The sequence below is a fragment of the Hydractinia symbiolongicarpus genome, chromosome 6 (assembly GCF_029227915.1).
Source record: "Hydractinia symbiolongicarpus strain clone_291-10 chromosome 6, HSymV2.1, whole genome shotgun sequence".
Taxonomy (NCBI): Eukaryota; Metazoa; Cnidaria; class Hydrozoa; order Anthoathecata; family Hydractiniidae; genus Hydractinia; species Hydractinia symbiolongicarpus.
The window spans coordinates 24,100,911-24,113,356 of record NC_079880.1 but is presented as its reverse complement, the minus strand read 5'-3'; the positions used below and the strand labels follow the sequence as shown (position 1 = coordinate 24,113,356).

Here is a 12,446-nt window from a genome sequence, read left to right as displayed (position 1 = left end):
CTGTGGGATGATGATATTGCGCCGTATTTTTGGCATTCCATGCGATATATGAAGCTATGTGGTGATAAAGGCGTGGTCTTCAGTCCTCAAAAATTTGTGTTTGCTGAAGATAATGTAGAGTTGCAACTAATAGATAAAAGCCAAACTACTGAAGGCTATCAAGGAGTTTTTCACCCCGACCAATTTAACTGTGATCAGATCATGGTTTGGCCTCGTCAACCAAACAGCATATGCATTTTCTCAGGCCCTATCATGGACCCGTTCTGCGAACTATTAAAACACAAATCCTTGTTCTACTGGGAAGACACCCTCGACCACCTATTCAAAGAGACACAACAGGAGGTCATTCAACAGATCCGTGATGGCGTGAAAACATTCCAAGTCGTTCGACAAACATGCATTACTACTTCACAACAGTTGCAGAAAATCCATACCCCCAATTTGAAGGAAAAGCCCTGACATTATTATTCGGACTGAACAGTCGTAGGACGTCGTTTGTCGTTGGCTGCCAGAACTTGCAGTAGACCATAAACTACTGGTACGAATATTCAACAATTTCGTGACGTAAGCGACATTACGAACCACTGCCTTCTGAAAATCACGGAAAGATGCTGGCATTCAAATTTCGTATAAATCTATTCCCGGTAGCGACAATCGCGGAGCATACACCTTGTCCAGGATTCCGCCTCCACTAATCATTGCATTAGTTTCAGCGAAACTAGACGTCGAGGAATCCATCATAGCCACCATAGTCATAAGAAAAAAAGATGGAGGAGGCCGGCGATGGCCCATTGTTTAGCGTTTAGCTAATTATTAAGCTGGCGCCCAGATCTCCGAAAGTACACAAGAACTTCAAAATGGCTAATTATTAGCGGGCTACTCCCATCTGTTGAAGTTCTTGTATAATATTTTGAGTATATTTACAACATAACTGTCGCAAATTGCTGAATCTATGGTTGTTCTGTTTGTCGAAGAAAAAAAGAGTTTAGTATATTCAAGATTCCACTAACAATGATTTTAAGAAATGAAGAAGTGAACGTTTGAACATAATTACGAAAGATCTTTTTGTTGATGACCTGTTAAATAAGAGAATTGATGCTAGCCAAGTTTATATATGTGAAAGACCAGTTCACAGAAGACCAGTTCTGGATATGTAAGTAGCGAGTCTGTAATCATTTTTGTTAACTTCAAATGTATCTTCTGGAGTGACAAGAAGCTGCCTTCCTGTCTTTCTAACTCTAGCTAGCTAGAACTAAAACCAAAGGTAAAACCAAAGATGTGTAAAAAACTCAAGGATATTTTTTTTGTAATTCTATATGTTATCTGGCATGATGCTTCTTCCCTAAAGCTTGAGGTTAAATTAACTTGTATATGTATAATTAGCTGTGGAACACACAGCTTCTAGTTTCGGCTGAAAGCTCGAACAAAATCTTGATCTTCTGGGATTTAAGTGAAGTTACGCGTGTCTCCGAGGCGGTTAGTAAAGTTAAAAAAATCACGTGAAATATCACGTTATCTTCGGGTAAAAACTGCATAATCACGCGAAAACTCACATGGTACCTGCTACTTTTCCCCAATCAAATGATTTTGCCATAATACCGGCCAATCAGCGTCCATGTGCTCGAATACTCCTCCTCAATCCTCAAATGCTGTACCACGATGCCGCGCAGTACTGGTTGCAAACTGGTTGGAAGTAGTAAAGTAAAACTTTGATTGTAAAAAGGTATATAATAAATTTATTTTATTTCATTTTACTGACAATTGACTGTACACTTGTCCTTCCAACATTATTCAACTTTTCCAGCGTTCTTTATGTTAGAAATGTCAGAATGTGGTACAAGCGTTGAAGTAGATTCTGGCCTAACTTACACAATTATTAAATGTACGAAGGGTTCATTTCATCAGGGTCACGAAAAATTTAGCTATACAAGAGGAATCCAATGTACCTGCATATCATTATATGCATCTCTCTTTTCATTTTTTAAGCATGTCTCGCGATGGACAAAAAATGACATCAATTGTGTTCTTGAAAAGGGTGATAATTTGTACAAACTGCAAAATACAACTCAATTTTTAACATGCACTGAACTACCTAGAACTGTTTCACTTGAAGGTGTAAATATGGATGTAAATTTTGACCATAACTGTTTTGGTTTTTTTGTGACTTCAAGTGCTACTTCTATTAATGAGTTGATTTCTAATTTAAGGTCAAATTTAAACAATAAAACAAGAATTATATTTATTATCAATGGTGTTGCAGTGTCAATTTTAAAATGCAATCGTCATTATTACATTATTGATTCTCATTCAAGAGATGCTAATGGTAGACCATGCCCAGATGGTACTGCTGTTGTGTTAAAGTTTATTAATTTGTTTGAAGTCGCAAAATATATATCAAAGGTATACCATAATAATTCCATAAACCCTACACAATATGATATTCACTCCATTTAAACATGACTTTCTTAATATTTGTCATCCATGAAAATCATTTAAACTGTATGAGCTATCTGAAATTATGAGACAGCAAGGAGATGATAGTTTCATAAAACTTCTAAATAATGTACGCATTGGAGAAGTAGGTGACAAAGATTTGTTACTTCTTAATTCACGAATTGCAAAAAACATACCAGTTGACTCGATATATTTATTTGCAGAAAATAGTTTAAAAGACCAACTGAATTTGTCAAAACTTAGTAAATTAGAAGGTGAAAACATTGTCATTAATTCCCTTGACAAATTTCCTGAAAATGTATCAATATCAAAAATCAATCAAGCTTTGGACAGAAATGTAAGTCAGACAAATGGACTATGTAAGTCATTAATTATAAAGAGAAATGCTTTGATAATGCTAACTAATAATATTGATATCGATGATCGACTTATCAATGGTCAAATTGGTCTTGTTCGTGATATACAATATAACAATGATGGAACCATCCAAACTATTTTTGTCAAATTTAATGACCATCAAGCTGGAATACTAAAATGCGATCTAACCAGTATGCATTTGAAACTCATACAGTCCCAATTAAAAGAATACAAGCCAGTATCCCAGTTTCAATGTCATCAGTGTCCAGCCCTGCAATTTCTAGAACACAATTTCCTATCATGTTAGCATGGGGTTGTACTGTACATAAAGTGCAAGGTTTAACTTTACCTAATGTAGTGGTTTCATTCAAGTTATTAAAACAAAAAACTTTTAACTTCGGTCAGATCTATGTAGCTTTGAGCAGAGTAAAAAAATTGGCCCATATTCACATTGAGGGTATACCAACATTAGAAGCATGCAGAGCTGATCCTAAGGTTTCAGAAGAATACACCAGACTAAAAACTGAATCTGCTTTGTCAATTGACAAAATACAACCTCTTGCAGACACCTTTCAATTTGCATTGCTAAACATTAGGTCACTGTCCAAACATGCTCTTGACTTAAGTCACGACATTCGACTAACTAATGCAGATGTTGTATGCCTAACTGAGACACAGTTGTTAGATAATTCACTTCATCCAACCTTGCAAGAGCATTTTTTAGAGCATGACTTATTTTTGCATAACAATACAGATCGATTTAAAAGCTTAGCTTTTCTTAAAAAACAATATCTTCAATGTAATATTTTGCGATTGCAAAGTGCTCTATATCTCGAGTTTTTTTCAACCAGTGACCATTTTATCTCACTAATTTTGTTTTATAAAAGTAACAATTGCCACCCACAGCGTTTTGCAGATTATGTTTCAAATCTTGTAGAACTTCATAAACCAGATTTTGTGTTAGGAGATTTTAATTCAAATGCACTCTGTGACATACTTCCACCTGTTCTTACTAGGATGAATGAATTAAATTACAAACTTTTGGTCACCGAGCCAACGCATATACTTGGTGGTCTTATAGATCATGTATATGTAAATAATGAATTTCACAATATTGAAAATTTGTCTGTTGCTATTATACCTGTATATTACTCAGATCATTGTGCAATTTCTGTGCAAATCAAACATTGGTAGCTTGATACAATATGTCTAATATCTTTTTGTTTAAATTTATTGTATTTATTCCAAAATCAGGGACTTCATTTACATTATATTTATATATTTATGTCTATTTTATTTATTTATAGATGTCGTCAGAACAGAAAACACCAAAAAAACGTCTTGGTAAGATATCTTTCTTTACCATTTTAAAGGATCCGTTTAAGCATTTGTAAAGTGTTAAGAAAACAAACTACATAATTTAGGTCATAAACTTTAATCTTATATAAAAATATAAATGTCAGTGTCAGTATTCTTATATTTGGCAGGAATTTATAGATAGAATTTATAGATTTTGTTTTTTCAGATAATTCTATTGTTGGGTATGTTACGAATGTATCACCAATTAAAACTGCTAAAAACAATCCAAAGAGGAAATACTTTGATTTCCTTCTAAACACAGAGGACAAAATGGAACGAACAGTTTGTTTTTCCCCTTAAAAACATAAACTGGTATCAGAAGTTCACAAAGATCTCACTGGATGTGAAATAAAAAAATACAAAAGGAGCGACACTAATGACATCATTATAACAGATTTTTCATCTGTGAAAAAGCTTGCTCCATCTTTTGAACTGCAGACCCCTGAAGTTGTTCTCAAAACTATTCCAGCAATTCTTAATGAATCGATGCTGTATGAAATCGTAAACACAAAAGCATATCTATATGAACTGAGTGAAACTAAGGCGCTGACAGACAAGAATGGAAAAAATATGTCATATCGCAATGCCATTCTTATTGACGAAACAAGCGAAAAACTGCCAATCACGTTTTATAATGAACAATGTGGGCAAGTGAAAAACAAGGAAACATATATTTTAACAGAACTAAGGGTATCAAAATATATGAACAATCGGTTCTTGAAAGCCACCCCATTCACCAAACTAAGAACTGTGGATCCATTAGAAATAAACGACGAAGCAGTAACAGTAACAGATTGTACTTCACATTTCACCATAACTAGTGTAGATTTAAAAAGTTTTTCAGAAAAATTCCAGTGTCCTTCATGCAAATCCAATGACCTTGAAGTTGAGAAGGACTATACCATATGCAATAATTGTTGCACCATGACAGATGCCTCGCAGTGTCGAAAGCACTCCAACATTGGTTTTACTGCAGAAGGCGATACTGGCAAACTTGTCTTAGATTGTTCACCTAGCTTGTTGGAGAAGTGTTTTGGCATTCCGTGTTGCAAAAAGATTCCACTAGCCAAAAAAATGATCAAGGCAAATGGTATAGTTAAGTTTGATCAGCGGGATAACTCGATAATTGAGATAAGGCTAAAAGAGGATAACTCCATTAAGATGTGCCTAAAAGAAAAAGAGCAAGACAATGTGACATCACAAAATTTTATTAGTGAAGAAGAAGAAATGGTATTACTCGACGGGAAAAACGATGAGGAAGATTGACTTACTTATTCAACTGAACTATCATGTTTTTTGTTATGTTATGCTTGCTTAAATGTTATGCTTGCTTGAACTAATTTAAAAAGTTTTATTTTTTGTTTGTTTACATTTTGTTCTGATATTTCTTATTGACATTTCAGTTTATAATTTTTTACTCAGCTTGCTGCAGTCCACAAAAATTGCTCCATAGAAATTTATCACGTTCTGTTTGTTGTTTGTTTTGTTTTACTGAACTCTTTTATCATTGTTTTAAAGTACGTGTTCGTAATTTGATATGCTTACATATTTCCTACAAAAATTAATATAAGACAAATGATACGAGATAACATGGGGATCATTTATTTAAATACATATTCGGACATTATTATGTTAATGTATTGTTTTTATGCTGGTTAGTCAGATTTCCTTGGCAAGTAATAAAACAATGGTTAAGGACTTCTTTTTGGTACCGTGTATTCGAATCTGAATGCTCTAACAACACTCTTTCCCATTTCTTGGTATTTTATTAAACTCATTCACTTACTACATTTTTGCTCAATTATTTTCCTTGGTGAAACTCTTGCAGCGAAAAACCATTTTGAATAATTTACATTTATCTCTTTAATAATAGCCGTATTCTGTCTGTTCAAAAGGGTTACCGCGTCCCGTAACGGAAACACGAAATGTGATATATAAAGGACGGGCGACCCTGTGGATTTTTCCACGGTCTAACGACTTCTATATTATAATGCCCGTATACGTCTGTCCGTCCGTCTGTCTGTCTGTCACGCAAAATGGTAGCTTAGCTGCGACGGGCGAACCCGTGGATTTTTCCACGGGCTAACGACTAGTTTAAAAAAAAACATAAGGCGAACTAATTATGCAGAAAACCTATAACAGTTAATATTTTACAGAACGCATTTTATGATTCGTTTCAACCTAGAGGTAACGCGGGAATGTATTATAATTGTTAATGCAAGCCCCTAATCTGGCATAAGCAAAACTAGCACCCAGTTCTTAAAATTCCCAGCAATTTATTCCCCTAGGTTTTTCGCTTTCTTGATATGCGTGCTGGCGCGGTTCGCCTAAAGTCACTGTTGTAGGAATCCGCCGTGTTCGCAGGACTTTTCAAAATTGGAACGTCGGTCAAGAAAGCTTTGCTAATATTGCAAACTGAAAAAGAAAAAAAAAAGCTAAGAACGACGAAGTAGCCTGGGTTACGTTTTGACCGTGGCAGATAAGCGAAATAACAGTTGTATTTCAGAATCTCCGTTCCACAGCTTCATAGCTGGTCAGCTATCTTGTTAATTGCTAATTTATTCTTCTCCAAACAGATCCAACACGAAAATCGTTAAAGGAAGGTGCAATAAATACAAACTATCGATCTTCTCCAAAATGTATTAAAACACCAAAGCCTGCAGCACTCCTAACGTTAACCATTTAGAAACGTGAAGAATGTTTAGTGGTTCAGCAATTGGCACCTTTAAAACCACCACATATGTATAAATGTTTTGCAGATTTCCAACAAATTCTTCAAAAACTACAACTTGATGAATGGAATATCAGCATATCAACTTTGTTTGTGATGTTATGAAGTTTAATTTTTGTACTGCTATTCAAGCTCCTGACCTTGATGTAAAACTCAGCTGTCAAAGCCATGTTATTCCGAGAAAATTTGATAACCATCAATTTCCAAAAAAAGGAATTCAAATCTGTTGTTAGTCAAGACGAATATTTTTGTTCTTTCATGTGTGAACTTTTTTCAAGTAATGATGGACAGAAAATACGCATTTGTTGTGATAAACATAATGTGAAGTGCTTGTATGAACGTAATCGGAAAAAGGCAAAGCTGAACGAGCCTGCACAGCTGACTGCTCCGATAAAATTTACTACGCCTGAACGTACAAAACTTACAAGGCCAGCGTTTAAGATGTAAGCAGTTCGAACAGGAAATTATTAATATGAAAACATCAATAACTTCAGATAGCAAAAATGTGACTCCTGAACTTTCCAATGATTTCATATCCATAGCAAATCAAATTATTTTGGGAGGAGCAGCAGAAGTACCTAAAAGAATCAAGTGCAAGCAGTGTTCAGTATCATCCAATGATTATAAAATTTTGTTTGGCTCTTGCTGCTAAATCATCATCTTCATATTCAGATCTTCGATACAACAGCAAAACCGGTACTGATGATTATGAGATAACAAAACAGCAAGCAGTAGTGATTCGACTAGTTGACTCTTATTTTAAGTGGTAGAGGTTAAACCCTCTAAAGATCTCTATGCAAAGCAAGTTCTCCTTTTTACAACGATGGTCTGTACAATTGCCTTTCCAACTCAGGTGCTGGTTGTGATACCAGGTATATGTGGAATAATTGGTTTTTTTAATTTATGGAGTCATATATCGTAACTGTATTATGAGGAGTTGGACAGTGGTTTAAAAATGCTAACTTGTCTTAGATCTGATCACATTAACCTAACACCGTATTCTGTTATGAGAGTTCGTCTCGCAGCACAAGTCCTAAGTGAAACAGTTGGTTCGATTCTAAACAAATTTTGGCCAATAGAAGCTGCTGGTACTGCCCAGTTTTGTGACATGATGGATAATTTTTTCGATTGCTTGAATGTCAGAAACACTATTGAACATACATTAAAGCGAAAAACAGTTTTAAAGCCATATGAGTCGATAGATTATGAGAGATTTAAGTGGTTAGATAATTTTCTATCGTATTTTACACAGTGGAAGAATCCATAGATCAACGTTCAGGAAACTTTTCTAACCATGCTAAAAGTAACATGTTTGTTTAATGGCAGACACATGAATGATTGCAAATAACAGTCCATTCCTTCAAAGAAGTTTCTAAGTTTCTTCTTCAGCATGGTGTTCCATATATTCTTTCTGAAAGGTTTTATCAAGACGATCTAAAAAATTACTTTGGCAGACAGCGTTCTATTGGCCATCAACGAGGTAATCCATCTGTGAAAGATGTCGGCTACAACGACAACACCATAAAATCTCAATTTTCTGTTCGCCCAATTGCTGGTACTGTTCGAGGTACTGTTGTTAAATATATTGTTATTGATGATACTCCACTACCGAAAAGAAAGAAATCAAATCAATAAGAACTTTTGTCCCAATTTGGAAGAACCCAGGGAATTTCTAATAAACAGCCCTGGTAGTCCAACGGTAAGACACCCACATTGTGGTAGATCTATGCTTAAATCCTAGGCAGGGATTGTATTATGAAAATGCATAAGATATATTTTTATTGTCCTTCGAACATAACAAAAATACCTAAATCCAGCATATCGAACACTTAGATTATATATGATGAAACAAGACAAGATTTACTAATTTTACCAAATTTTTCTTCATGCCATGACATGTTCTTTAAGTATCAATATTAAAACACAAATAAAAATATATATATATATATTTCTAAAACACATTTTAGTTATCATCGTCTCAGCTGGGAGTTGAACCCAGATAACCAGATTGGTATCTTTCCAGCAGACGACTGAGACTGCGGCTAAAAAATAACCGTTTTAATTTGGCAAAAGACATTACTACGTTGGTTTTGAACTGCAAGTGGAACTGGCCCTTCTCATTTCTGTCCCGAGAGAACATTCTTTGATGCCTTTTTCGATATTTTGTGTTTTTCCTTAACATCCTTTGCATACGAGAAGGTACGAACCTTGACAAACAAACTTACCTTATGTTCCAACAAATTGAGCTGAGTTTCTTTCTTAACTTTTGGATTAACACTATACCCAATACTGTTAAAATTGGAAACAACTAATTAATTGGTGATCATAGCATGTACTAAGTCTCTGCAGTTAATAAGCACATTGATTGTGTGCTCACGAAAGATTTGCTCACATTGGTAATAAACATCTTGGATTTTGGAGCTTGCCATCCAAAGTCCACCTCTGTTCCGAGCTCTAACCAGTGTCTGGGTGCTATCTCTTTCTACTATACAAGCTTGTAGTAGTGATACATACTGCTTAGAAACTTTAGTACCATGCCAAACTTTGAATGCAGTTTGTGCAATATATAACCAAGCAGATATTGCAAACTCTTTTTTTCCTTATCAGGTAAAGATGCAATTTTAGTTAAGGTTTTAGCATCACCAACTTTTGAACCAGAAAGGTGCAGTAAAACATCATTAGCTACTTCAGCAAGTAAAGTGTTGCTAACACTTTTATCTTTAAACTTATCCAACAACAAATTTTTAACAAGCAAGGAATAATATTTTGCATAAAACTTCTCAGCATCACCATAAATTCATCAATAACAGACCTTATTTTGCAACAAAGTTCATGTGCCTCATCTGTAGAAAAAGAAAAATTCTCTAGCCATTTTGATGAAGTTGTGTACTTTCAGCGGCTCGTCAAACTTTTCTTAACCTTGCGCGCGCAAGACAATATTGAAGCTAATAAACGGCTCACCCGGCTTCAGACAATCTTTTTTTCTCATAACTATGTAGTCACTTCTCAGGTGCAGTTTAACTCCACTGGTCCAGACGCAGCAGGGTCAGTCAGTATAGGTGACATTTAGAAGGCTGCATCGCACGGCAAAGATTACCAAGCACTCATTAATGCAATCGCATACGGTTTTCCCAAGTAAAAGATCGACGTTGATGAATCGCTTAGAAGCTACTGGAACTTACGAGATTAATGGTATACTGTCAACGGTCTTATTTACCTCGAAGGAAGAGTCCTGGTCCCACAATCGTGGAGACGTACTTTGATCGATGAGCTCCACGTTAGTCATTAGGGGACAAGCAGCATGCATTCTTCTGGCATAAAACGTCATCGTCATCGTCATCGTCATCGTCATCGTCATCGTCATCATCATCATCATCATCATCATATTAATGACCCTCTTCCAATCTTATAGACTGTGTTAGATCTAAACTCAACTTCCTCTGTATCAAGTCTGTCCTTATAACCTCCTGCCAAGTCTTTCTCGGTCTGCCTCTGGGCTTTGCCCCAGAAAGTATCAAGTATCTACACTTTCTTACCCAATTATCCTCCCCCATCCTTTCAAGTGCCCCAGCCAATTCAATCTTCTTATCTGGATAACATTTTTAATTCTACAGAGACTTAGCCTGCTTCTTAGCTCATCTGAACTCTCTCTGTCTCTCAGACTGGCGTTACACATTCACCTAACCATTCTCATATCATTCTTTTCTAAATGGTCAAGATCTTCCTGCTTCACTGCCCATGTCTCACTACCGTACAACATAACACTTCTTACACAGGCCTCATACGACCTACCTTTCACCTATATATTCTTTGACTGGGGTAATAAGTGGAGTCGTCACTCTCCAATGACAAGACGTAGTATGATCAAACCCCCTTGCTAACTTAATTTTTATTTGATTTTGCTTTTATTTTGACTGGGGTAATAAGTGAAACCGTCACTCTCCAAAAACAAGACTGAGTGTAGCGAGGCCCCCCTGCTGACTCATTCTGGTTAAAATATTCTTACCTCAGCTCTTCTAAAAAGAAAACATATGACTCGTGACTGTTAATAAGGCGGTCATCACAAGAAAATTATTGTTGCAATGTATCCACCTGTGAAGCATTTGGTCGAAGGCTATGGTTGTGTAGTGACCATTATTTAAGTTGCCGCAATGGTTGATAATAGCCCTTAATTGAAAATTTTTACGAAATTTCACTTCTCCATCTACGGTAAAAGTTATGACCTCATCAGTACCGTTTATGATGTAAATATTTCTCTTTTCTTGGTTCTATTCAGTATTATTTGATATTTACTCACACTCTACATGTTTTCCTTTGTTTTATTTGCTTTTTTCGATAAGAATTCAGACAGAAATGGCCTTGTGTGTCTCTTGACCCCCGAGCAATTCATACACAGAAAGAAGCTGTCATACTGATTTTACGAAGGTTTGTTGCGGTGGAATATGCCATTTTGTTGGAAAAACCCAGCCTTTTCAGACACGCCATGGTTGTTCTCGCGCAATAACCTCTTGCCCCTACTTCTACAGCAAAGAAATCAACTTGCCAACCACTGGACAGAATTACGTTAACCAAGCAGGAATATTTAGTGACTTTGGTGGAGTGCCAATAGTTTGCATTTTCCTCGCAAGGGCAAGTGAGTTCGATAATTATAACTCGTTTAAGCTTATTTGAAAATATAACTATATCAGGTCTTAAGGCCCGTTTCCACTCAGGAAAATTTTCCTCGGAAAAAAAAATTTTCCGAATTGCACATGCGTAGTATATCAAAACAGAGGTGGTTCTTTTTTGCCGCTGGAAAAGTTGGAACAAAAATAAAAGTTGAAAATTTTCAACTTTTTTTTTCTTTACAGCGGAAAAAATATTTTCAACCAATCAAATCGACTTAAATTGGACAAAAATGGTAGCTGAAATTGCTGGATGTAGAGTAAACAAACAACAAAATGGCAAACAACACTAGTAGTGATGAAACTTCAAGGGAAGACGAAATGATTATAAGAAACAAGTTATTTTTTGAGCATATGAAGCGACAACAGAGAATTTGTAGCATTGGACAACTAAGAACACCGCAGAACGTGTGCGATATCCTGTTCGTTCTGCTGTGATGATCCCTGGTAGACATTGATGGTAAGCTACTAGCTACCTTTTTTGCTTAGTTTGTACAAAACTAAAAAATATTTTTCAGTTTTAGATGTCTAGCCATACATGTACTTTTAAATTTCCACGAATTAATATTTCTTAATTTTTTCGTGGGTTTTATTTTTGCAAATAGTAGCTATATATATTTAAAGAAATTTATTTCATTTAAGTGGAATATCTGAAAAAGGAATGGGAGAAGTTGCGTGACAACTATCGGAAGTGCTTCAACGAAGAGAGAAGATGACACGTTCAGGGGCAGGCAACAAAAAGCTGCCCACTTGCAATTTTTTTGCTGAGCTGGATTTCCTGAAAGACGTTTCACTGTTTCGAAAAACTGCATCAAATGTACCCATACCTATTGAAAGTCAAACTGTTGACGATGATTTGCAGGAGAACGTTGAGCCATTAA

At 35.7% G+C, this 12,446-nt stretch overlaps 1 protein-coding gene across 2 annotated transcripts; it reads left to right on the top strand.

Moving 5' to 3' along the window:
• The first annotated feature begins 1,159 nt into the window (after positions 1-1,159).
• On the top strand, positions 1,160-4,471 carry LOC130647739 (uncharacterized). 2 transcript variants are annotated; one of them, XM_057453696.1, is made up of 3 exons: positions 1,160-2,400; positions 4,119-4,155; positions 4,337-4,471. In XM_057453696.1, exons 1-3 carry the CDS (start codon positions 1,813-1,815, stop codon positions 4,468-4,470), a joined length of 759 nt encoding a protein of 252 aa, XP_057309679.1. In that variant the 5' UTR covers positions 1,160-1,812; the 3' UTR covers position 4,471. The 2 variants fall into 2 exon arrangements, 1 of the variants encoding a protein (XP_057309679.1); XR_008982878.1 differs by lacking the exon at positions 1,160-2,400 and having other exon boundaries at positions 2,437-4,155; positions 4,337-4,447.
• Positions 4,472-12,446: the final 7,975 nt, after the last annotated feature.

Coding starts and splice junctions, on each gene's coding strand:
- LOC130647739 (XM_057453696.1), top strand. CDS start 1,813: ATGTTAGAAATGTCAGAATGTGGTACAAGCGTTGAAGTAGATTCTGGC. Junction 2,401..4,118: donor TCGCAAAATATATATCAAAG/GTATACCATAAT, acceptor ATTTATTTATAG/ATGTCGTCAGAACAGAAAAC. Junction 4,156..4,336: donor AACACCAAAAAAACGTCTTG/GTAAGATATCTT, acceptor TTGTTTTTTCAG/ATAATTCTATTGTTGGGTAT.